The 21,519-nt window shown below is 57.5% G+C and overlaps 12 protein-coding genes across 12 annotated transcripts; 7 read left to right on the top strand and 5 right to left on the bottom strand.

Annotated features, from left to right (window-relative positions):
• Positions 1-9: 9 nt before the first annotated feature.
• On the top strand, positions 10-1,777 carry SCHCODRAFT_02571469 (DUF185-domain-containing protein; the record flags this gene model as incomplete). Its single annotated transcript, XM_003033102.2, has 3 exons — positions 10-586; positions 638-1,476; positions 1,660-1,777. Exons 1-3 carry the CDS (start codon positions 53-55, stop codon positions 1,775-1,777), a joined length of 1,491 nt encoding a protein of 496 aa, XP_003033148.1. The 5' UTR covers positions 10-52.
• SCHCODRAFT_02617678 (S-adenosyl-L-methionine-dependent methyltransferase) lies at positions 1,578-2,884 on the bottom strand. The gene is made up of 8 exons (XM_003032487.3): positions 2,774-2,884; positions 2,593-2,725; positions 2,501-2,539; positions 2,385-2,448; positions 2,264-2,329; positions 2,172-2,212; positions 2,060-2,115; positions 1,578-1,972 (listed from the first exon to the last, which is right to left on the bottom strand). The coding sequence occupies exons 2-8, from the start codon at positions 2,626-2,628 to the stop codon at positions 1,816-1,818; spliced, it is 459 nt and encodes a 152-aa protein (XP_003032533.1). The 5' UTR covers positions 2,629-2,725; positions 2,774-2,884; the 3' UTR covers positions 1,578-1,815.
• A 178-nt stretch (positions 2,885-3,062) lies between these two features.
• SCHCODRAFT_02215040 (uncharacterized protein) lies at positions 3,063-3,478 on the bottom strand. Its single transcript, XM_050342091.1, has one exon. The coding sequence runs from the start codon at positions 3,349-3,351 to the stop codon at positions 3,133-3,135; it is 219 nt and encodes a 72-aa protein (XP_050200937.1). The 5' UTR covers positions 3,352-3,478; the 3' UTR covers positions 3,063-3,132.
• On the top strand, positions 3,168-6,344 carry SCHCODRAFT_02571463 (alpha/beta-hydrolase). Its single transcript, XM_003033101.2, has 9 exons — positions 3,168-3,867; positions 3,916-4,036; positions 4,087-4,421; positions 4,472-4,516; positions 4,565-4,746; positions 4,800-5,167; positions 5,221-5,317; positions 5,370-5,528; positions 5,578-6,344. The coding sequence occupies exons 1-9, from the start codon at positions 3,606-3,608 to the stop codon at positions 6,034-6,036; spliced, it is 2,028 nt and encodes a 675-aa protein (XP_003033147.1). The 5' UTR covers positions 3,168-3,605; the 3' UTR covers positions 6,037-6,344.
• A 76-nt stretch (positions 6,345-6,420) lies between these two features.
• On the bottom strand, positions 6,421-8,239 carry SCHCODRAFT_02617673 (uncharacterized protein). Its single transcript, XM_003032486.3, has 4 exons — positions 7,964-8,239; positions 7,154-7,913; positions 6,749-7,104; positions 6,421-6,692 (listed from the first exon to the last, which is right to left on the bottom strand). The coding sequence occupies exons 2-4, from the start codon at positions 7,911-7,913 to the stop codon at positions 6,666-6,668; spliced, it is 1,143 nt and encodes a 380-aa protein (XP_003032532.2). The 5' UTR covers positions 7,964-8,239; the 3' UTR covers positions 6,421-6,665.
• Positions 8,240-8,620: 381 nt separating this feature from the next.
• Positions 8,621-10,313, bottom strand: SCHCODRAFT_02617669 (NAD(P)-binding protein). The gene is made up of 7 exons (XM_003032485.3): positions 9,978-10,313; positions 9,662-9,923; positions 9,453-9,597; positions 9,387-9,393; positions 9,307-9,339; positions 9,173-9,256; positions 8,621-9,120 (listed from the first exon to the last, which is right to left on the bottom strand). The coding sequence occupies exons 1-7, from the start codon at positions 10,009-10,011 to the stop codon at positions 8,825-8,827; spliced, it is 861 nt and encodes a 286-aa protein (XP_003032531.1). The 5' UTR covers positions 10,012-10,313; the 3' UTR covers positions 8,621-8,824.
• Positions 10,314-10,680: 367 nt separating this feature from the next.
• SCHCODRAFT_02617662 (methionine sulfoxide reductase B) lies at positions 10,681-11,678 on the top strand. Its single transcript, XM_003033100.2, has 5 exons — positions 10,681-10,872; positions 10,922-11,050; positions 11,106-11,220; positions 11,276-11,317; positions 11,367-11,678. Exons 1-5 carry the CDS (start codon positions 10,801-10,803, stop codon positions 11,432-11,434), a joined length of 426 nt encoding a protein of 141 aa, XP_003033146.1. The 5' UTR covers positions 10,681-10,800; the 3' UTR covers positions 11,435-11,678.
• Positions 11,679-11,761: 83 nt separating this feature from the next.
• Positions 11,762-13,495, top strand: SCHCODRAFT_02617660 (Brix-domain-containing protein). Its single transcript, XM_050344826.1, has 5 exons — positions 11,762-11,922; positions 11,974-12,349; positions 12,403-12,485; positions 12,536-13,018; positions 13,071-13,495. Exons 1-5 carry the CDS (start codon positions 11,770-11,772, stop codon positions 13,107-13,109), a joined length of 1,134 nt encoding a protein of 377 aa, XP_050200936.1. The 5' UTR covers positions 11,762-11,769; the 3' UTR covers positions 13,110-13,495.
• Positions 13,496-13,543: 48 nt separating this feature from the next.
• Positions 13,544-14,909, top strand: SCHCODRAFT_02617659 (uncharacterized protein). Its single transcript, XM_003033098.3, has one exon. It carries the CDS (start codon positions 13,692-13,694, stop codon positions 14,526-14,528), a length of 837 nt encoding a protein of 278 aa, XP_003033144.2. The 5' UTR covers positions 13,544-13,691; the 3' UTR covers positions 14,529-14,909.
• A 32-nt stretch (positions 14,910-14,941) lies between these two features.
• Positions 14,942-16,746, bottom strand: SCHCODRAFT_02534869 (uncharacterized protein). Its single transcript, XM_003032484.3, has 2 exons — positions 16,602-16,746; positions 14,942-16,554 (listed from the first exon to the last, which is right to left on the bottom strand). The coding sequence occupies exons 1-2, from the start codon at positions 16,621-16,623 to the stop codon at positions 15,071-15,073; spliced, it is 1,506 nt and encodes a 501-aa protein (XP_003032530.2). The 5' UTR covers positions 16,624-16,746; the 3' UTR covers positions 14,942-15,070.
• Positions 16,747-17,040: 294 nt separating this feature from the next.
• On the top strand, positions 17,041-19,001 carry SCHCODRAFT_02746250 (uncharacterized protein). Its single transcript, XM_003033097.2, has 2 exons — positions 17,041-17,425; positions 17,484-19,001. The coding sequence occupies exons 1-2, from the start codon at positions 17,207-17,209 to the stop codon at positions 18,747-18,749; spliced, it is 1,485 nt and encodes a 494-aa protein (XP_003033143.1). The 5' UTR covers positions 17,041-17,206; the 3' UTR covers positions 18,750-19,001.
• Positions 19,002-19,404: 403 nt separating this feature from the next.
• On the top strand, positions 19,405-21,066 carry SCHCODRAFT_02497230 (uncharacterized protein; the record flags this gene model as incomplete). Its single annotated transcript, XM_003033096.2, has 4 exons — positions 19,405-19,458; positions 19,521-19,765; positions 19,813-19,890; positions 19,953-21,066. 4 exons carry the CDS (start codon positions 19,405-19,407, stop codon positions 21,064-21,066), a joined length of 1,491 nt encoding a protein of 496 aa, XP_003033142.1.
• Positions 21,067-21,519: the final 453 nt, after the last annotated feature.

Raw genomic sequence — 21,519 nt, 5'->3', positions numbered from 1 at the left:
GCAAATCCCTTGGCCTTCGTTCGCTCGTCGTGCGCGGTGGTCGGGCCACTCCATGCTACGCGTCAATGGCCTGAAGAACTTACGCCCACCTCGAATAGCGGGCGTCCGATGGCGCTCGAATGGCCCGAAGAAAAACAAGGAGCCCGCGAAACAGCCAGCAGAATCTCCCCGGAAGCCCACTCTGCTCGAGCGGATCGCCGAGAGCGAGCGGAAGCGCGTAGCGAAGTACGAGATCAGCGACAAGTGGAACTACAACCGCGTCTCCTTCGACGATGCGGTACCCGAGGAGCACTTGAAGTACCCGACGGTCACCGCGACCGAGCTTGTGCAGGAGAAGGTTCCCCCACGAAAGGTCAAGATGCTCGTGCGGGACTTCATCGAAGACTCGCTGTACAACCCAAACTACGGTTACTTCCCGAACCAGGCTGCTATTCTGGACACGCGCAACCAGCCGTTCGAGTTCAACAAGATGCGGAACCTGGCCGAGTTCCAGGAGAGGATCGCGGAGAAGTACCTGGAGTACGGCGAGGAGAAGCCTGGGACGCTCGGGAGGCAGCTGTGGCATACGCCAACAGAGCTGTTTAGGGTGCGTGGCTGTCCTCCTCGCGCAAATATCGTTTCAACAGTGCATCTCTAGCCATGGTATGGTCAAGCGCTCGCCCGATGTCTGTCCGCAGAATACCTCCTCAAATACTTCCCCTACGACGACTTCAACATCTACGAAATAGGCGCAGGCAATGGCACCCTCGCGAAGGACATCCTCGACTACCTGCGCGACGTATACCCCGCCGTATACGAACGGACGCGGTACAACATCATCGAGATCAGCGGCAACCTCGCCGAGCTGCAGAAACGCCGGCTGCGCGACCACGACTGCGTGCACGTCCACAACAAGAGCGTCTTCCACTGGAACACGCACGACCCCGCGCCCTGCTTCTTCATCGCAACCGAGGTCGTCGACAACTTTGCCCACGACGCGATCCGCTGGGACCTGCAGACGCTCAAGCCTCACCAGGAGATGGTCGTCATCGACCACGAGGGCGAGTTCGATAGCCTCTACACGCCCGTCACGGACCCGCTCATCAAGGACTACCTCCGCCTGCGCGAGTACCTCAACCACCCGCCGCCCGTGAACCGCCTCCTGCGCGCGTCCGAGACCCTCCGCCGCGCGTTCGTCAACCTCCCCCTCGCGCCGAACATGTCCCAGGTCGAGTACATCCCCACGCGCCTCCTCTCCCTCATCCGCACCCTGCGCAACTACTTCCCCCGCCACCGCCTCCTGCTCACCGACTTCTCCGAGCTGCCCGACGCGATCCCGGGCATCAACGCGCCCGTCGTGCAGATGCGCTGGGAGAACTCGAGCATCACGACATCGACGCTGCTCGTCAAGCACGGCTACTTTGACATCTTCTTCCCCACGAACTTCGACGTGCTGCGCGATATGTACGAGTACACGCTCTCGCAGCCGCCCGCGCTGTCGCACAGTACGTCCGACGAGGGCCTGGAGGGCGCGGGTCTGCGCGCAAGCCCGCTGAGTGGCGTATCCACCCCGCTATCGTTCGCGCCGGACTTCTTCTCGTCCGGCGTACCCCGCGGCCGCCGCGCACCGCTCGATGGCGTCGTCTCTGCCACCGGCCTCCCCGTCGGCGAGCACAAGAGCCAGGTGTTCACACACGCAGAGTTCCTCGAGACCTACGCCGACCTCTCCAAGACGCGCATGCGCAACGGCGAGAACGCCATGCTCGAGTTCTACGGGAATGTCAAGTTCTTGTTCTAGTCGCATGCCAGCAGGCTCCCGTGTACAGGCCGCTTCTACTACTCTTGCTTGCGCAGGATGTACAGGTAGTAATTCCACGTGTCGCCGAGCTCGCGAACCTCGAGTGTCGTGCCCGGGCGCTGGGCGAGGTAGCGCTTCCGGAAATGCGGCTGGCCGAAGGTCAAGTAGATGAAGGTGCCACCTGGGCGAAGGACTCTGGGGCGGCGCATCAGGAGGGGTAAAAAGCGAGCGTGGACGGGTTGGAAGGTGCCGGCGGCTGATGCGAAAGGATGGGCGTCTTACCTGACGACCTCGTCGACCTCCCTCATGCAATCCTCGACAACGTTCTCTGGCGGGTTCTGGTATGGAAGGGTCAGTGCTTCACGACTGTCGAGCGCATGAACGCAATACATACCCAAGGATCTCCTTTGTACGTCAGCATCGCGTCCATAGTTGCTGCGCGCCAGTCAGCGACCCTCCCAGAGGCGAATACACACTTCAACTCACCCTTGTCTATCGCGATGTCGAAGGATGCGTCACGAAATTGCAAGTCACGGATGTCCATCTCGTGCCCTGTGGCGGAGCGGATGTCATCTCAAGAGCGCTGAAGATGGCGGGCGCGTCTTACACTCCATTTGAGGCCGTAGCTCGTTGTTTCTTCGTCGCATCTGCTCGATGACGACTGGGGAATACTGTGCATGAGGATCAGTTCCATGTCGTTCGGTGCGGAGTGAGGACGCTGACATCTATGTTAACAATGTTGTGGTACCCATCATCCCACATCTTACGTTACCGTCAGACACTGGTTGATTTTCTACATTTTTACATTCACTCACGTCCTCTGATAGCTTGCTGTTGCCACAGCCTAGCATGATGATTTTTGCTGATTTATTCGGTATCAATTCCCTCAAGGTGACCGCAACGTTCGCGTAGTTTTGACACCAGTCAAAGTTAGGCTCTTCTTCTTCTCTATGCACTCTGAGTACTTTGGTAGCCAGATGTATCATTTGACCTCACTTCGAATATCTAGCATCCCTGGCGAAATTTGAGTGTTGGACGACTGCTGGAAGGCGAGCTGACTACCAATATTCCCTGCTCCCGTATTCCTCATTCTTATCGGGTAGTATAGATCTCGACATGTTCCTCTAGGTCTTTGGGGGACAGTAGATGCTTGCAATGATCGTCTGCGATGGTCAGAAGCAAGAGTTCCGAAAGTTGAACTGCGTGACGATCAGCCGTGTCACCGCGCACGTGCCGGAGAAATAACGCGTGCAAATAACGTGGATAAAACAAATCAACTTGTCCTCGACCACAGCTCCCCCTGGCCGGGGCGTTTTCAATGCCGAATATCTGCTGCACTTCGTTTTGTTTCAGCACTACATATAAGCTGTCCGTGCGACACATCCCACCGAGGTGGGCGCTGGGCGCTCTGCCCAGCATTGGGCCTGATCGTCGTCCCCGGCTGCGCAAGCGGTGCTGATTAGCGCCCACAGCGGGATCGTAGCTCCCCGCCGGGATCTCGAGGGAACCTGTGGGACTTTCTCACCTCTATGCGCGATGCGGCACCGCTTCCCTTTTCCTAGACGGACATTCATCGTCGGCCGCTCGCCACGTTGTCTGTCCTGTAACACAGCGCCCTTACACGCAATGCAAATAATCAGTCATCCACGGATGGCATCCTTTGGTTCTTCAGAATAAGCGCCTATTGTTACGAAAAGGACGGGGCTGTCGTGCAGGGAGTCAGGGGTTTGTTTTACCGCACATTCCGCAACGCATATAAAGGCAAGCGAAACCGTCCTGCACGTCCCACCCCCTCCCCTCCCCTTTCCCTCTCTTCGCCTACGCTCTCATGGCGAAGACACTCCTCTCCGCATCGCTGGCCGCCGCTTTCATTGGCCTAGCCGGTGCCGCCAAGGTCAACTCGACCATCGAGTGGACTTCGTGCTCCGATTGGAATAAGGCTTTCGGCAACTACAGCGACTCTTTCCAGTGCGGGTACTTCGACGTGCCGCTCGACTGGGCGGACGAGAGCGTCGGCACGGCGCACATCGCTGTCGTCAAGTATCCTGCCGCCGACAAGGAGAAGAAGGGATCCGTGTTTTTCAACCCAGGTTCGTTAGTTCGTCGGGCTGCGACCTCCTGATTCTGATGCCCGCTAGGTGGACCGGGTGGTTCTGGCGTCGAGTTTCTCATCAGCGCCGCCGAGTCGACCCTCATCCCATTCATCGGTACCGGCTACGACCTTGTGAGCTGGGACCCACGCGGCACCACCTACTCCACGTAAGTTTATGGTGTGCGCCCCGCGCTGCTCTCGACTGACACTGCTCCAGGCCCGGCGTCATCTCGTGCTTCAAGACCACGAAGGAGTACAACGAGATCTACAACGGCAGCCTGATCCAGGACTTCAGCGTCGACCCGACCAATGCGCTTCTGCACGCGAAGGACGTCGACGCGTTTTACGCCCGCATGGACGAGACGGACAAGAGGTTCAAGCAGTATGGTGACCTTTGCGTGAAGAACGTCGGCGACGTGCTCAAGTACGTTGGCACCGTGGCCACTGTGCGCGATATGGTCGCCATCGCGGACTACTTGGAGCCAGACAGCAAGGAGATCAACTATTACGGCGCGTCCTATGGCACGATCATTGGTGCCACCTTCGTCAACAGTATGTTGAGCGCTCGATGCAAAGTAAGCTTACTGAAGTCGCCAACCCAGTGTTCCCTGATCGCGTCGGCCGTGTCGTTATAGACGGTGTCGTGGGTATGTGGGCATTCGCACAATGACTGCGCCTGGGCTAACGTACGGCAGACCCCCAGTTGTACGCTGGTGCTCCCGGATACGAGACCATGACCGCCTCTGTCGAGTCTCGCGATGCCGCCCTTGCAGGCTTCGCCAAAGAGTGCGCGAAGGCTGGCAAGCGCTGCGACATGTGGCTCAGGGAGACCGATACGGGTGACGACATCCTCGACCGCATCTACAAGATGCTGAAGGTGGGCTCACGCTGTTTAAACTCGACTATCCGCAAGGCTAACCGAGCCCGCAGGTCCTGTACAAGTACGACCAGGCTGGCGACCCGCTCGGAGGTATCACTCCCAGCAGCATCACGCGCTACATTCTGCAGGCCTTGTACAAGCCGACGACTTGGTCGGACCTGGCGAGCCAGCTGCGGGCTGTCTACGACGTTACGCAAGGCAACGGGGATGCCAGCGCTGCCCGCCGCTTCGTGAAGCGCGCCGACGACGACAGCGACGACGAGCAACTGCCCGCGGACACGGGCGACAACTTGCAGGCCATCAGCTGTGGCGACTCAATCGACGCGGGCAACGCGACCATCCAGAACACGTTCGACGAGATCTTGTTCGTGACGCGCAATGTCTCGCCCCTCTTTGGGCCGTCGTTCTCATCGCAAGGGTTTGTGGTCCTCGTACCTTATGCGCCTTGCATCTGACGCTTTGCCTGTGTAGCACTAACTGCTACGCCTGGCCTGTACGCGCGGTTGAGCGGTACTCTGGCCCGTGGAACAACAAGCTCAGCAACCCGATTTTGGTCATCGGCAACCAGGTGCGCTTTCAAACAGGTCGACATGTCCGTTCGTGTATCTGACTTTGTCCAGGCCGATCCGGTTACGCCTTTCAAGAACGCTAAGCAGATCGCCGACCAGCTCGGTGACAGTGCTGTCCTCATCGAGCAGAGCGGCTACGGGCACGCATCCATCGCTGAGTTCTCCGAGTGCACGACTGCGATCCTGCAGGACTACTACGACTCTGGAAAGGTGTGCGCTTTTCAGTCATCCTGATCATCAGTTTCTGATCGATTGGCAGACCCCGGGCAACGACTCGACGTACTGCTTCGTCGAGGAGGACAACAAGATCCTCTTCCCCGCCTCGGGCGGCTCCTCAAACTCGTCCAGCGGTGACTCCAGCGACCCCATCGCAGACAGCAGCGTCGACGCCAACGACACCGACGAGGACTTTGACAACAGCCTCTTGAGCGCCGTCAGCGACTCCGACTCTGACGAAGAGGACGTCGACGATCTGAAGAAGGCGAAGCAGACGCTCATGATCACGACGATCGTCTTCGGCGCACTGTCCGCGTTCCTCGGCAGCGCGCTCTGCTGGTCCATCATCCGCAACTACCGCGAGCGACGCAAGTACTCGCGCGTTCAGGCGACGGACGCCATGGAGCCCGCATGGGCCGCGCACCAGCCCGCCTTCGTCGACCCATACGACTCGTCCGTCAACCAGCCCATGCATACGGAGAAGGCAACGCGCGAGTTATAAACCCAATCCTTAACCATGGTTTACAAGATCCTCCTCGCGCTTGTAGTGACCATCCTGGTCTTTCCCGTCCTGTTCCTGTCCATCCTACTGCTATCGCTTTGTGTTATTTATGCTCTGGACTAACTATTCCAGACTTGCCTGTCGTTGTAGCCGGACTTTGCACTACTACCATCTATCTATTCTACACGACCCGGCTCTAACTTACTTGCCTGTATCTCTAGCACCCACGCTCGTTATGACCATCATCGTGCAATCAGTTCACGAGATACTCCACTTGACCTTGTAGTGATCAGAGAACTACATCTCAGGCTATCTCCAGCTGAGCCAGTGTTTGCTACGGGCGCACGTCGCTGTCGTGAGACGCCCTCTTCTTGATCCCGGAAACTGCCCGTCTGCATTGACGATCGAGAAGTCCAATCCAAGAAATCTCGAATGCATAGCTCAAAAGTGCACAATGAGTAGTGGTATGTAGATTAAGGTAAGGAAATCTAATCGATCCACAGTCAGGCGCCACCCTCATCTACATCAAGACATCCCATTTCCCAGCGACTGTATTAGTACCCAGATCATACGCGCTTCATTTCCAAGACTATCCCACAAGCTCACACATAGCATCATGCCCAGCCCCTTCAAGCCACCCGCGTCCAAGCCATAGTCTGCGAGGCTTGGATCAGCGACGTCGGCCACGAATCGAGAGCGTACATCAGAGCACCTTGACCTCAACCCTCAAGATCCCTCGCTGGTCGAACACCCCCATCCGATCCCGCACCGTCGACGCGATCGTCTGCGGGTCGCGGAAGCACGCGACGTCGACGTGCAGGTCGCGCAGCGCGCGGTACTGCCAGCCCGCGAGCGCCGCGTTGAGCGCGCCCCAGTCGAAGCGGTTGAGCTCAAGGGGCGAGGAGGCGCTCACGAGGAGCGTGAGCTGCGAGAGACACGAGCCGACGCAGGGGAGGAGGGCGAGGGCGGAGCTGCCGCGATGCTGGCCGAACTTGGGGAGGGAGACGAAGACCTGGAGGGACTGGAGCAGGGGCACTGCGGCGAAGTCGAGGCAGTCGGCGATGTCACCTATGAGAATCGGTCAGACACGGAAACGAAGAGATACTCACATGCATACCTGACGTGACAGTGTCCAGCAGCCGTATAGCAAGGTGGCGCAGTTCGCCGTCACTAGCGCGCATAAGCTTCGCTAAGTCGAGCAACCCAGTACGCGGTATTGGTCCAATATCTAGCCTCTCGAGCCGCGAGAGGTCAGACAGGGTGAACCACGACATGAGCCCGCACAAATCGCTGTAGTCTTGGGTAGTGTATGTCAAGCTTTCCAGTTGGAAGCTAGGCAGCGGAACATCCAGCGGTCGCGACGAAATGCCAGCAAACGACGCGCATAAACGCAGATGTCGCAGACCGACAAAGCCCGCGAGGAAGCGCGCTAGTGTCGCTGGACTTGCAAGTCTGACGTAGTCAAGCTTGAGGGTACCAATGTGGACAAAGGAGGAATGGAATAAGGATAGTGCAGCATCATCTAGTGTGCTAACATCGACGTGGGCGAGGTGCAACGTGCGAATTGCAGACATGGCGCTAAGCGTGCCGAGGGTATCGTGGAATTTAGCAGAGCCGGTCAACGTCGAATCGCCCACGATGCTGAGAGACTCGACGTGATCTGCAAATGTGGCGCGAGGGGACGAGAGCAGGTCCAGTAAAGTGGCGCGATCATGGTATAGGAGTGTAATCTTCTCGAATAGCGCACGTCTAGTCGGAGAGACCCATGTGCGGCATACTAGGCCGCATGTAGCCATAGCACGCTTGTCATCCTGTAGGTTCTCCAGGATGCAGAGTTGCAGTTCGAGGGGAAGTGTGGGGTCGTGTGACCTGTTCATCTGCGCACTACGAGGTCAGACGAGCCCATACATCGAGCCTAGCGACGCACCATGATGCAGAAGTACTCCCCAGGTGTCAACAATGTATGGAAGGCGCCCTTCAATGAGGTATCGCGGAGGTAGGAGGACGGGCGCCTAAGTAGTATCGCGGTCCGATGACCGACCGATCAGCCTAGTCGGTCGCGAGAGGTGGCGAGGACGACAGTCCAGCGCCTCCAACGTCTGTCGAGCTGTCGGATGCGAGCAGCAGCCGTCGTCGAGCTCCCCGTATCGTACGATAAGGCAGGAGGAGAGAACACGATAAGGGGAAGGACGATACGGCACCGCACACACCTTGCCTTTATATGCCCCGGCGCCGCTTCCCTGTTCTCGGACCCACCGTGCCGGCGGCGCGTCGGAAATTACTGATGCCGAGGGCGTGCAGGCGGGCGACTTCTGGTCGGCTGAACCCCAGCCTGCAGGAAAGGCGAAGTCGAAATGCGGCCGCGTTGCCGTCAACGGCGACTGGACCGCCACGAGGCATGCACCGAGGCTGTCCCAAGTATCCTAGAACCATTAGCGCTGGGCAGCTATGGTACGACGAGGGGATGCAGCGGTGAGCTCGAGATGTAGTCGGATTGTGGCGGAGATGTTCCGCACAATGCGGGGAAGACGCGTCGCGTACTGTGACCAAGCTGGATTGGTATGTCGCGAAGCAGCAATCTCACAGGCAATCTTGAAGGTTCAAGGAGGGAAGCTGCCTCGTGGGAGCCCGCTGACCGCCTCGAGGCAGCTCTGTATGAGATACATTGGTAATGAGTACATCCTAGTCCGCCGTCCAACGATCTGCGCACCATGGCTCGCGACTCCCTGACCATCCTCGACATCGAACAGTCACTTTTGGCTTGACATCAACATCTGGGCATATGGCCTCAGTCGAAGTTCACATCCGTCGACACGTCCTCCCAATCCGCCACCACCTGCAGCACCCGCGCAAACTTGTTGCGCACATCCGCGACCGCATCCTCCCCAAGGACCAGATATCGCGGGAGCGCGCGGCCGGCGGCCTTTCCCTCCCCGCGGACGACGTCGACAAGGGCGCGCATGGCCTTCGCCGGGTCCCCCTTCTCCGTGCCCGGTACCGACGCGAAGCGGGCGCGAGCCGTGGCGTGGATGTCGTTCCAGGCTGGAATCTGGTTCCCGTTGTAGAAGCCCTGGCCGTACATGCCTGCGTTGGTCAGCCTAATGGGACGATGCAAGATGATGCTGGGCGAACGAACCTTCGGTACGGAATGAGCCTGGTTGGACAAGCATCACCTTGACATTGAATAGTGCAGCTTCGTTGGCGAGGGATTCGGTCCACGCTGAAATATCTGGTAAGCTGCTGGACGTATCATACGTAACAGACGCTTACCGGTGACGGCGGCTTTTGAGGCACCATAGATACCTTCAAGAGGTGAGCTTACCGATGAAATAGAGGCTCTGTGTACTCACCTACGCCCTATACGACATAGCCATCTGCATAAGTCGCTTATGCATGATAGAAGAGGAGAAACATACGATAAGCTCTGTCTTATACGCGCTCCGGCTACCGACCACGACGATGGTGCCCGCTTTCCTCTCCCGCAAATGAGGAAGTACGGCAAGTGTCACATCCACGACGCCATACAGATTCGCCTCCATCTGCTTACGCAATAACGCAGAGCTGCACGTCGCGTGAGCAAGGGCCGCGGAACGCGCCAATACAGGATGAAGGATGAATGACTCACCCTGCCTCCTCAATCAGCGACGGATATCCGATGCCAGCGTTGTTCACCAGGACATCGATGCGTCCCCAGACGCTGAGCGCCTCCTGCACCTTCGCTGCGATCGGCTGCGGCCCCTCGGTGACATCGAGCTGCATCAGCTTCAGCTGGTCACTCTCCTCGTATTGCGCCTTCAGGTTGTCTATCGAGCGCCCCGTGGCGATGACTAGATCGCCTCGCGAGAGGACTTCGTTCACGAGCCTCTTCCCCAAGCCAGATGTCGTCCCTGCACGGCGAATGTATCAGAGATGTCCTCGCAAGCGCCTCAAGCCCCACTCACCGGTGATCAGCCATACTCTTGGTGCAGTGGCCATGTCTACACTTGACGTCCGACCGTGCTACTATAGGGCAGAAGAGGAATGGTATGACTCCACCGCGAGCGATCGCATGGTTATAACGCGAGCAACACTGTCCGCGTCATGCCTCGGGCATCATTAAACCCGGGTCACCGACATCCTCTTGCGCAGCGTCTATTAAGCGCCCATCATCCGGAGAGCTTGGCGAATGGCCGCTGTTCCTCCAGCCGCGGCGTGGAGCGAAGATAGGAGGGACAAAATAAAGGGATCAGCTCGCTCGCGATGGCGCGCTGATGAGAGTAAATGACAATGGACGTTTGCCTGCTCATTGCATTCAGATATGAAGGTAAAACTTGATGGGGAAGGCATTCAAGCCGATGAGTGTGTGAAGCAAGGCAGGTCATCGGACATGCCTCTTTCGTTATCCGTATTTGTCTGAGTTTGTGCTTGTTGGCCGGGGCGACCCAAAATGGCTTGAAGGCCTCCATGACATTTTTGGCGTCCTGAACTTCGGGAGAGATTCAGCTCTTCTCAGTGTGTCTTTGGATGATGAGGGTAAAAAGGAAGAAAGGCTGTAAGGGGCCATTGAAAAAGTTCAACAGCTGGCACGTGACCGTGAGCATATACACGTGAGATGTCACGATCCCACGCCACAGCGCTGACGATGAGAACTCGTTTAGACACAGCCTGTCTTATACATCCATCGTGGCCTTAAACATCATTAGCCGAGCGACAGGGTATAAAACCCTCAGAACAGCCATCCGTTTCCCCGCTCGCAGCGTCTCAACTCCCCGAATCTCTCTCAGAATGGCTTCAAGCGGAGCATCGTCGCCCAAGAAGTCCGAGAAAGAATGGCAAGCCATCCTTTCTCCTGCACAGGTGGGTTCTGCTCGAGTATGAGGAAATGGAGTGCTCACCCTCCCCTAAGTTCCGCATCTTGCGCGAGAAGGGTACCGAACGGCCCGGTACGGGCGAGTACGACAAGCACTACGAACCTGGTGTCTATCAGTGCGCGGGATGTGGCACGCCCCTTTACAAGAGCACGACGAAGTTCAAGGCAAGACCCGCTCATCGTCTGAATCAGGACACAAAGCTCACTTGTGCTCACACAGAGCGGGTGTGGCTGGCCCGCGTTCTTCGACGCTATCCCGGGTGCTGTGAACAGGCATGTCGACACGTCTATGGGAATGAAGCGCATTGAAATAACCTGCGCCGCGTGCGACGGTCGTAAGTGCTCGCATCTGTTGGTGCTATGCGGCCGTTGAGGCTTACACCATCATAGACCTGGGCCACGTCTTCGAGGGCGAGGGTTTCCCTACTCCCAGTGAGTCCGCTACATCGTGTCATACCTTGAATACTGATGACTTCTGTAGCCGATGAGCGCCATTGCGTGAACTCCATTTCCCTGAGGTTTTCGCCTGGTGACGAGTCTAAGGCATAGACGGAACCTCCCTTCAATCATGATAGATATTGCGTGAACAGGAATTCAATGAGATAGGTCGCTGATGAAGTCTTGGGAGATCTCGACGGTTCTGCTATAAGGTGCTTTAACAAGCTAATTGGTAGAGAAGAGGCGATCGAAGGGGGAGAGCGTGAAGAAGCCTCTGAGAGCCTTAATATCCCTGCTGATGGCCATCCTGTGTATCATTGACTGCATTGAAATATGACCGCCAACTGACGCGGAGGCAAAGTTCAACATGTCACGTCACGGTAGTGAACGTGACAAGCGCCGATCGCCGATTTTGGACGAATTCCCCCAAGTCCCCTCCCTCAATCATGGTCAGCAAGCGCTTCGAGCCTTCGCAAATCGGAAACAAGGCCAAGCGGGAAGATGTCGCGGCCAAGCAGCGCAAGGCGAAGACTCAGCAGAAGCTGAAGAAGCGTCTCGAGCGGGCGAAGGTGGAATCGCAGAATCCCGCGCTGAAGAAGGTGCGTGATGAGTTCCCTTCGTGCCGAACGCAAGCCAATACTGTTATATAGCAACGACTACAACAGAACGTGCCGAAGACCCTCGACAACCAGCGCGAATTTGACCCCTCCTTCCTCACCGCCGATCCCTCCACCTCGACTAGCGAAGACCGCCAGGAGACGGACGCCGACATCGCCAACGACCCCTTCGCCTCCTTCTTCTCCGACGCCGATCCGGACGTCCCGCCCAAAATCTTGATAACCACCGGGCCTCAGGCACATAAGCCGACGTACGAGTTCTGTGATGAGCTCGCGGGCGTGTTCCCCGGCGCGGAGTTCATCAGGCGGAAGAAGGGGAAGGGCTTTGAGATGGGGCGCATCGCGGGCTGGGCGGCGGATAGAGGGTACAAGCACATGCTGGTGGTGAACGAGGATCATAGACAACCGAGTGCGTGGCTCTGCTTCTGCTTGAAGGGGGCGCTCAGCTCACATTCTTCACAGATGCTATCACGCTCATCCATCTCCCTGCCGGTCCGACCGCGTACTTCAAGCTCTCCTCCATCCAGTTGACGAAGCAGATCTACGTACGTCTCTGCTCGCTTTACATCTTCAAACCGACCTAACAAGCGCTCAGGGTCACGCCCGCGCCACCGCCCACCACCCCGAGCTCGTTCTGAACGGCTTCGTCACCCGCCTCGGCCTCAGCGTCGGCCGCATGTTCCAGACCTGCTTCCCCCCACTACCCGAATTCCAAGGCCGGCAGGTCGTCACCCTTCACAACCAGCGCGACTTCCTCTTCTTTCGCCGGCACCGCTATGCGTTCCGATCGACCGAGAAGGTCGCACTGCAGGAGATCGGCCCGCGGTTCACGTTGAAGCTAAGGTGGTTGAAGAAGGGGATACCCGCGGTGCAGCAGTTCGGGGCGCCTCCGAAGCCTTTAGAATTCGATGCGGCCGAGCCATCGGAGGAGGGTGCACCGGAGAAGGAGGATTCATTCAAGGATGCGGAGGAGCAAGCTGAAGAAGCCATGGAAACCGACGAGCCTACACCCGATACCTCAAAGCCCCCACAAAAGACGGTACCGCCTACCCAAGACGAGTATGTCTGGGTCTGGAAAGTGAGTGCTGATGCCCGCCGTTATGTCACGCCTGACTCACGTCATCTTCCAGCCGGAACTCGAGACGACACGTCGTACTTTCTTCCTGTGATTCTTGCATCCTCGTCACCGTATACACTGCCTGTATCGCATGTATCGCGCATCGTCCTGCGCTTGCTTTGTTTGTTCGTTCGAATTCGGATATTTGCTCGCTTCCACGTGACCTTATGTTATTGGACCCACGTGTGTCCTTCGTTCTGCTTTAGACCGTCATCTCAACCGACTCCGGTAGTGGACTCTGGACATGGATCATTCACGAATACTCAATCTCGACATACTAGAGCAAGTGTTCTTGCATACTCTCCCCAACGAGCTCTTCGTGCATCCATCTTTGCGCGCAGGACCCCTCTTGGTCAGCCATGTCTGCTCGTCGTGGCGCCAACAAGTGCTAGCTACGCCCGCGCTATGGAGGTCATTAGACATACACGTAACCCGGAGAGGCGTGAAGCCGCCTCCCGAAGTCATCGCTGCTTGGCTGGGCCGCGCGCGGAATCGGCCGTTACGAATTCGCCTTTCGCTACCTGAGAAACCAGGCGTAGAAGGCTGGCAAAATTCGGAGAAGGCGTTCCGCGCCGTCCTACCCTTTCATACACAATGGGAAAGACTAGAGCTGCGACTAAGGATGTTCTTACCCATGGATGTCCTCGACGAAATACCATACGACGCTTTGGATAAGCTTCAGTCGCTCTACATCACCATCCCCGGAACTCTTCTCACAGCGTGGCCGCATCTCCGCCGCATCCTCGATAGCGCACCAAACATCGAGCGTCTCGGGCTGGAGGCTGACCTCAGTGAGCATCTGCCTCCAGGGTCGTTACCCTTCGCAGGCATCCGGATACTGGACGTGCATAACGTCGCGCTACCGGTTATCGACTGCCTCCGCCTCCTCGAAGCAGCACCAGCACTCGATAGCCTCATGATTCGCATCGCAGTCGCAGATGCTCCTCTATCACTACCATCCGTCACGCACACCACGCTCAAACTCCTCTCCGTCTACTCCATCGCCCTTGACGCCGACGCGCTCTTCGACGCGGTCACGCTTCCGCAGCTCATCGACCTTACCATCATCTGCGGCCACCGCATCCCGCCCGAGACGACCATATCCTTCTTCGCACGCTCGCGCTGCGCCCTGCGCCGCCTGCACCTCTGCACGCCCGTCGACGACGCGGAGACGCTCGTGCGCGTGTTGGAGCCCATATCCGCGACGCTCGAGATCTTCCACCTAGGCCTCCTATGCGACGACGCGATGTCGATGGACGCGCTTATCGAGCGGCTGATCATCCGGGATGATGCGCAGGAGGTCTTCTGCCCGCGGATACATAGCATCCTGCTCGGACCGGGGAGCAAAGTGAAAGAGGAGACGGCGAGCGCGTTGATGGATACCAGGACGCGCACGGTGCACGCGGGCGTGGTCAAGCTGGAAGCCGCGCTCGTGCATGTGCAGACTGTTCGCGACGCTCCGCCACGATAGCTGCCGATTGCTTTCGCTATGGCTTCCTCCCCTCGCCGCGAGCGCATCGCAGGCAGCGTCTTCTGTCAAACCCACTTGGTAGTCATGGGAATCGCCGCATGCACGACAAGTTCCCGACCGAGCACACGAAAGTGTACCATCTCTACCGGCTGGCGAAGAAGCGGATGACTGGGCAACGTCGAGGGAAAGGTGGGCAATATGTGCGAAGGCCTGCGCTTGAGGATGTGCACCACCCCGATGGTGCAACAGATCAAGACATACCTTAGGTCTCGAGCCTGTATAGTGGTACCGCGGGTTCCCCATTGTTTCCATGCAGAGCGCCCGACTGTATTGAGTGTGGTGAAGAATACGAAGTCATAGGCGAGGTGAAATATATTATAACAGGCAAGCGTAATGCAGAACGAAAATCGTTGAGGTCTGAAGCAGTAGAACGAAAGGCGAAAGGTGCGTAGGTAGCGAGGGGAAAGGCAGCCCTATCCGGTCTGGTAGAGTGAGCCGACGAAGATAACTCACCGGTTGCGCTCGCCGCACATTCGACACCCTCACTGTCGTGGTCCCATCGGCATTGGGAGGCAGATCCATTCCCCAGCGCCCCTATAGTCCGTCGCCGTGCGTCGCTGCACCGCGACCTCCTTCAGCACATCCTCCGGACGACCAGGCCCAATCTCATTGGCCTCCAGCGTTTTCAACTTCGAGAACCTCTCCAACACCTGATACGTCCCCGACCCGTTGAATGCCACAATCGGCATATCAACCAGCGCGAAGTTCCTAATTGTACACCCCGATCGCTCGAGGAACCTATCCAAGATATCAAGCGGCCAAAGCCACACCCGATAGTCCTCCAGATGGCCCATATGCAGCCGCAGGCTGCCGAGCCGCGGCGCGGTGAGGACCCAGAACATGTAGTAGATGATGTAGAGGTTGTCCGCCTTGAGCTCAAGGTTGCGAAGCCGGGGCAGGGATATGGGCGTCCGCTCGGGGAACGGGGTGCCCTCGGGGACCGTGAGCGATACATTCAGCTCGACGAGCGCGGGGCACGCCGTGAGCAGCGTCCGCGCGTGAGCGAGGGTGATCCAGGAGGACTCGGTCGCCAGGTGGGTGAGGTGCCAACAGGGTAGGGCCGGTATCGAGTTCATGTTATCGACAAGCTGCCGCCATCCATTTAGGACAGGCGCGTTCTTGAACATGGTGATCCCGTCCAGTGGGAATTCTGGCGGGTCGTCTGCCATGATGGTGACCTTCTCCAGGCGCGCGGGTTTTCGACTCTCATTTATGCCGAGGAAGTGCCCATCGAAGGCCCTCAGAGCGTCCGGGGACAGTGTGCAACAGTGCCAGCGATTGTACTCGCGCGCAAGGATTGCTATCACACCGCCAAAGCTCTTGAGGTGCTCCTCCCTAAGGAGAAGGTCAAAGCAGACCAAGTGCGACCAAGTGCGAGTCACTTCGAGGAGGAGTAACTTCTCATACGCGACCACGTCGCGCTCGTCATATTCCACAACTATGCGGCGCTCGTCGTCATCCTCTCCGACGTCGATGGATGTAGACTCGAGCACGCCAAGAACGTCGACCACGATCATGTAGCACCAGAACTTGTCGTGGCCCCGGACGAGAGACCGCCATCTGCGGCAGACCTGCGAGACCGCAAGATTCGGGGGTGTTTCGCGGATAGGAAAGCGGAAGTCAAAACCTCGGCAGACATCGAGCAGGATCATCACCAGAAGCTCATCCGAAAGACGACGTATAGGCGATACACGGCCTCGTTGTTGATCTATGAAGGCGACAAGAGCTCGTTGTTGCTGCTTCAGCTTCAACTTGGTGATTTTGAGTTGGAGCAGCTCTTTCTTAAATTCTCGTGCCTGTAGCTCTGCTTGCCCAAGTATTTGGGAGGGAGAGAGTCCTGGAGAGGAGGGAGCGAGGCTTGAGTTGAGGTTCGGCTTCTGAGTCTTCGGCGAGAAAGCCGGGTCGCGTGTTATTGCCCTGTCGCACGTTGAGCATAATGATACGCGATACGGTGTGTCCATCGTAGCTACGGAGGTGTGAGCTTGGGTCACGGAGCTATGTGCAACCACGTACCTGTGCTCGACGCTGGACTCATGGCAACTCGCGCGCCCGACGACAAGTCCCGTGTATCGTTGTGCCAAATAGTACACGATTGGCCGAGCTGTAGTCGTTTTCTCTGTATGAGAGCAGACGATATATTGAGCCGCAGAGCTGGATATCTCTAGAAGATGACGGGCTTTGTACGGACAAATCGTACCAGTCGAAGACGACTGACGCGAACCACGCGACGCGTTATTTGGGCTCGCTTGCTTCTATTGTCTTAGCTTTGCATCGTGACACCCACGAGCCCCTACGTCCTCTTTCACTTTTCTGGCTATATTGATCACGAAGGCAACGAGTTGTTGCAGATGGTGGTTCAGGAAGAGGAGGAAGAGCCTGTCGTTGAATTTCGGCAATCGCCGAATGATTCGTGAGCGTGACTCCTAGGACAGTCCATCCTCGTTGTTCCAAACCATCATCGGACTTTGCCCAGATGATGAGAGCAGAAAAAATTGCAGCGCAAGCGAAAGAGATACTGCCTTCGGTAATGCTCCAGTACCCGACCGACACACGGCAGGCCCGGATGCATCAGAGAACCATGCAAGACGCTCGCCGAAGGCACGGCGGGTCTGTGCACAATGTTTCATCAGGGCGACCTTACTTCCCAATTCTGGCACAAAGGCATCGCGCAGGTATATAGAGAGCCGCAGGCGGGCGTCTCACTAATACCAGAACTCCCCCTCTATCTCTCTCCTTTCTTTCTTCTTGACAACTATCCTCCTTCCTGCCTTCTCACGTCTCTGCACAACATGACCAAAACCAATGCAAGTCTTAGAGAGAAGGCCATCCCTCCCTTGGTCAGTTGGTAGATGTGGCGCTCGCGGAGACCATGCATGCTAACAGGTTGGGCAATAGCGAGAGACTGCCCAATCAGGGTCGGACAGCTCGCGTCTCGCCCGAGGTGGCTCACGCAGACCTTCAGCCGACTTACGAGGAATAGCAGTCGACTCGCGCGGGCCGCGGGTCGTCCCATGCAATCCACAAGAGGCCCCTCTCGACTCGCGCAGGACGCCAGTCAACGCACGTCCCATCCGGCCAATTCCGCGCCGAATGTCGCAACCGGACACAGCTGGACTCCCTCGAGAGCTCGCCGGACGGCTCTCCCCTCTTTCTCCCTGGGCACCTCCGCCTCCTTCCGGTGCACCACCACCTCCTCCGGATGCTCCTCCTCGTTCGAATAGTGCGCGTACCCCTCTGCCTAGATCATCTCTCCCTCCCTTCGGACCACCTATTCCCCCGCTCGGACCGCCGCCCCCTCTACCGAGAGCGCTGCAGTCTCACGAACCGCCTCCCCCTCCTCCTTACTCTGATCGAGCGTCGTATCACGGTCGGAAAAGGATCCCGCCCGGATTCAACGTAGGGCCTGACCAACCCTTTCGATATAACATGCCCATCCGACATGCGCCGCAGATGGCGCCGGGCCCGCGTCAGCCTCCAGCCCTTCCTCGACAGCCGTCAGCTCCTCCACAACGAGGATCGCTGAAATCCCGTCGTCGTGGCTCTCTCACGATTCCGCGCCGTGGTTCTCGCGACGCCCCGCATCGCGGTTCAGTTCCCTCCCAGGGTCGCGGCTCGCTAGTCTCCGCCCGTCCTGGTCCGACGGTTCCTCGCGACCAAACACCCCTTCTCGACGAGACGATTGCTTTCCCGTTGGCAGCGTCCTCCAGCTTGGTGCTCATGCCTGGTTCGGAGCCGTCTCGCGCGCCGCCCGCCTTCGAAGACAGTACGACGGAGTTCGCCAGGGCGGATCGGCTCGCCGCCTTCGAGCAGAACCCGTTCGATTTCTACGAAGTCGGGGCATACCTAGCCCGAAACGCGCCAAGACGAGGGGAGGCCAACGGGTACGACGAGTCCACCGGAAGGCGTAGCGGTGCGCAAGTCGAGGGACCGTCGGTCGAATCCTACGATGCGACAGTGAAGCGCGAGCCCGAGGAAGGGTCGATTCTGAATGCGTGGCGGGAGGAGCCGGGGTACGATGCAGGTGAGATGGAGGGGCAGGAAGATCTGGCCGTGGGGGAGGAAGGCGAGGATATCCTGAAAGAACACTCGCAGAATGAGGGCGAGCTTCCGTCCTCCGTGCCCATATGGGAGGACGAGCTCGACTACGCTGAGTCGGACTAACCATTGACTACTCCTTCCTTTGCGATTTTCTTCGCATCCACGATCCTTCCATTGCCTTATGACTTCATGACACCGACGACACGAGTTGCGACCTTAGGCACATCTCACAGTTTTTTAACTTACTTTCCTATAATACGATATATGTCTTCTTAATACACTTAGGTGCTCACTTTCTCTCTCTTTTCCGAAGAATAGGCAGATCATCCTTTCCGTACAATGTGCACCAAAAATCCAAACGAGGAAGATCCCGCGACTTCGGCATTTGCCGAATTACGGCCGTGACTGCTCGCCAGTCACACATTAAGTTTGAACGTCGTCCCGAACCACCATCATATACACATCGCTGCGTCTACATGAGCACAAGACCAGAAGTTATCGACAGAGTCGCAGGAAAGAGGGACTGGTATCTGCGAAGCCCAGTAATCGGACCACGCGTAGCAGGTGCAGCGAAAGAACCATGCAAGAGGCGCCAAGGCACGCGACGGCAAGCATAACGTTTCAAACCGGACCTCCCAATCCGGGCACAAAGGCATCGATCAAGGAGGTATATAGAGAGCCGTGCGCGGGCGTCTTTCGCAACCCAGAGCCCTCACTTACCACTTTTCCTTTTCTCCAACGACCACCCTTCTTCTCCCTTCCCTTTCACGCTATCGACATGTCAATTATAGTGAACGAAAGTAACGAAAGCGTCGCAAAACGAATCAAGAAGGTGAGTTGATGTAGTAAGCTTAACACACTTACTGTCATCTGTATTGACTCGACTGGCCACAGACAAGCCTGGATAAGCGCAGACTCCCATATGACAAATGGCCACAAGAGCTGAAGGACGAGGTCATGCTCAAGCCCGCGCACATTGATCTGGAACTAGAGGTGTACGATCTCAGGCCCTGGAATGATGGCTTAGTGGTCTTTCGCAATAATGCATGTTTTCATCCTAAATGCGACGGTAAACCGGTAGAGGACCGAACCGAGCACGTGCGGCAGCACTTCAGTCATCCTGAGACGCGGGCAGAATAGTGAGTGTCTGGTTTCTACACGATGAGGTGATACTAAGTTGATCAAGTCAGAAATATGAATGCCCGATATGCGCTCTTCAGTACAAGTCCTTGGGACCGTTGAAAAACCACATCAACGCCAACCAGTGAGACTCTTTGTCGTCCTTCGTCGTCAATGCATGCACATCCTCACGAATGCATTATTTAGTACGCACGAAGAAAGCTGGACGTGTCCGCGCCCGGGTTGCGATACCGTCGTGTACAGCAGCGCCCTTCTCAAGCTGCACGAACGTTTACAACATGCGTCCGATGCAAAGTCCGCATCGCATGCGGTGACTCAAGGGGAGGGAGCAGGCAACGGAGCGACCTCACAAGGTGACTCGTCTTCTGCAGTGCCCAAAATCACTTTGGGCAAGCGGCGCGAGAGGTCGATCGGGGCGGGCGAGCGCCAAGCCAAACTCAAATCGCGAAGGACAGAGGTCGACATGCTGGCCGACTCGCGCGAGGCTTCAGTTGAGTCTGATGGAGAACCAGTGGAATTTCAAGACATACCGCTTGCCTGGCAGGTCGTGGCGCAGTCACGCTCGAGGGAGGGGTCACAGGACGCGGGGCTCGGGGAGCTACCCGATAATGGCGGCGCGCCAACTGCTGCCATGCCTGCCCCGCCGTCCTCTCTGCCCGAGTCTTCGACTCCCTTGCAAGAGTGTCCGTATTTCGCGGATTTGACGCCGCTCGCACCGCCCGAGGCGCTCGTCGACACCATCAGCGATGTTGCCTCCTGGCCCGAACTCGACTGGGGGCAATTCGAGCCTCTTGTCCCCACCGAGCCGCCAACCGGCTTTCCAACTGCGCCCCCGTCGTCGGAAAATCCCTCCCAACCACCAGCACCTCCGCTCGTACACGATACTCCAGCCCCTCCGCCTATCGATTCCTTCATCACCCCCTGGGAAACCCACCCCATCGACCTTGGCGACATGTCGCTCGCTCTTCCCGCGGAATGCGCCCCGTCTTCGCATTCCGCGCCCGTTCCGTCTGCACCGCCCCGGGCTCTCGATGCCACCGTCGACGGCGAGCAGCCGACTCTCCCGGACGACGGCTCGTCGGTTCACCCTCTCGACGAATGGTGGGTCAACGCTCTTTGTGATCCGCTCATGTCCATATCAGAGTTGCCAAGCTCGATATTCTCCCTCGAGACGATGCAGCCGAGTTCGACAGGGAACGCTGCCTCGGGATCTTCGAGCATGACCCCCATCGGAACCTTCGACGTCTGCTCCCGAGCTGCTGCTCGACAAGATGCTGCTGCCCGAGGAGGGGCGAGCTGATTATAATCCGTGCGACGAAGAGTGGTGGAATCATGCAACTTTTCCGTCAAGAGCGCACTAAAGGCAAGGAGGAGTACGAACTGGACCCGCTCGAAGGGCGGAGATCGACGCCGAGCCGCGGGACGAGCTCGAGCCGTCTGACCCTCGGACTACCCTTCGAAACTGCTTTCTCAGGTTACAAATTTCTCGCAACTACGATTTTTCATGAAACTTTCCAAACAACAACGCCCAGCTACGATACGATTCGCGAGCCTATCGCACCTAGTAATGTCTACCTTCACCTGTAATCACCCCAGCTCTCTACCAGAGAATGACCTCGCACACTCTACTCCTTCCGTATCGCATGCATCTCGCTACATCTTACACTCCTTACACCCGTTCGCATCGATTGCAACACATTGATTTTTACGTTGAGGATTATCTGCCTTTGTGTTGGTATGTCTCGGCACATTA

The sequence above is a fragment of the Schizophyllum commune genome (genome assembly GCF_000143185.2).
Source record: "Schizophyllum commune H4-8 unplaced genomic scaffold SCHCOscaffold_4, whole genome shotgun sequence".
NCBI classification, from domain to species: domain Eukaryota; kingdom Fungi; phylum Basidiomycota; class Agaricomycetes; order Agaricales; family Schizophyllaceae; genus Schizophyllum; species Schizophyllum commune.
Note: the sequence above shows the minus strand (reverse complement) of the source record. Positions and strands in the feature narration are given on the sequence as shown.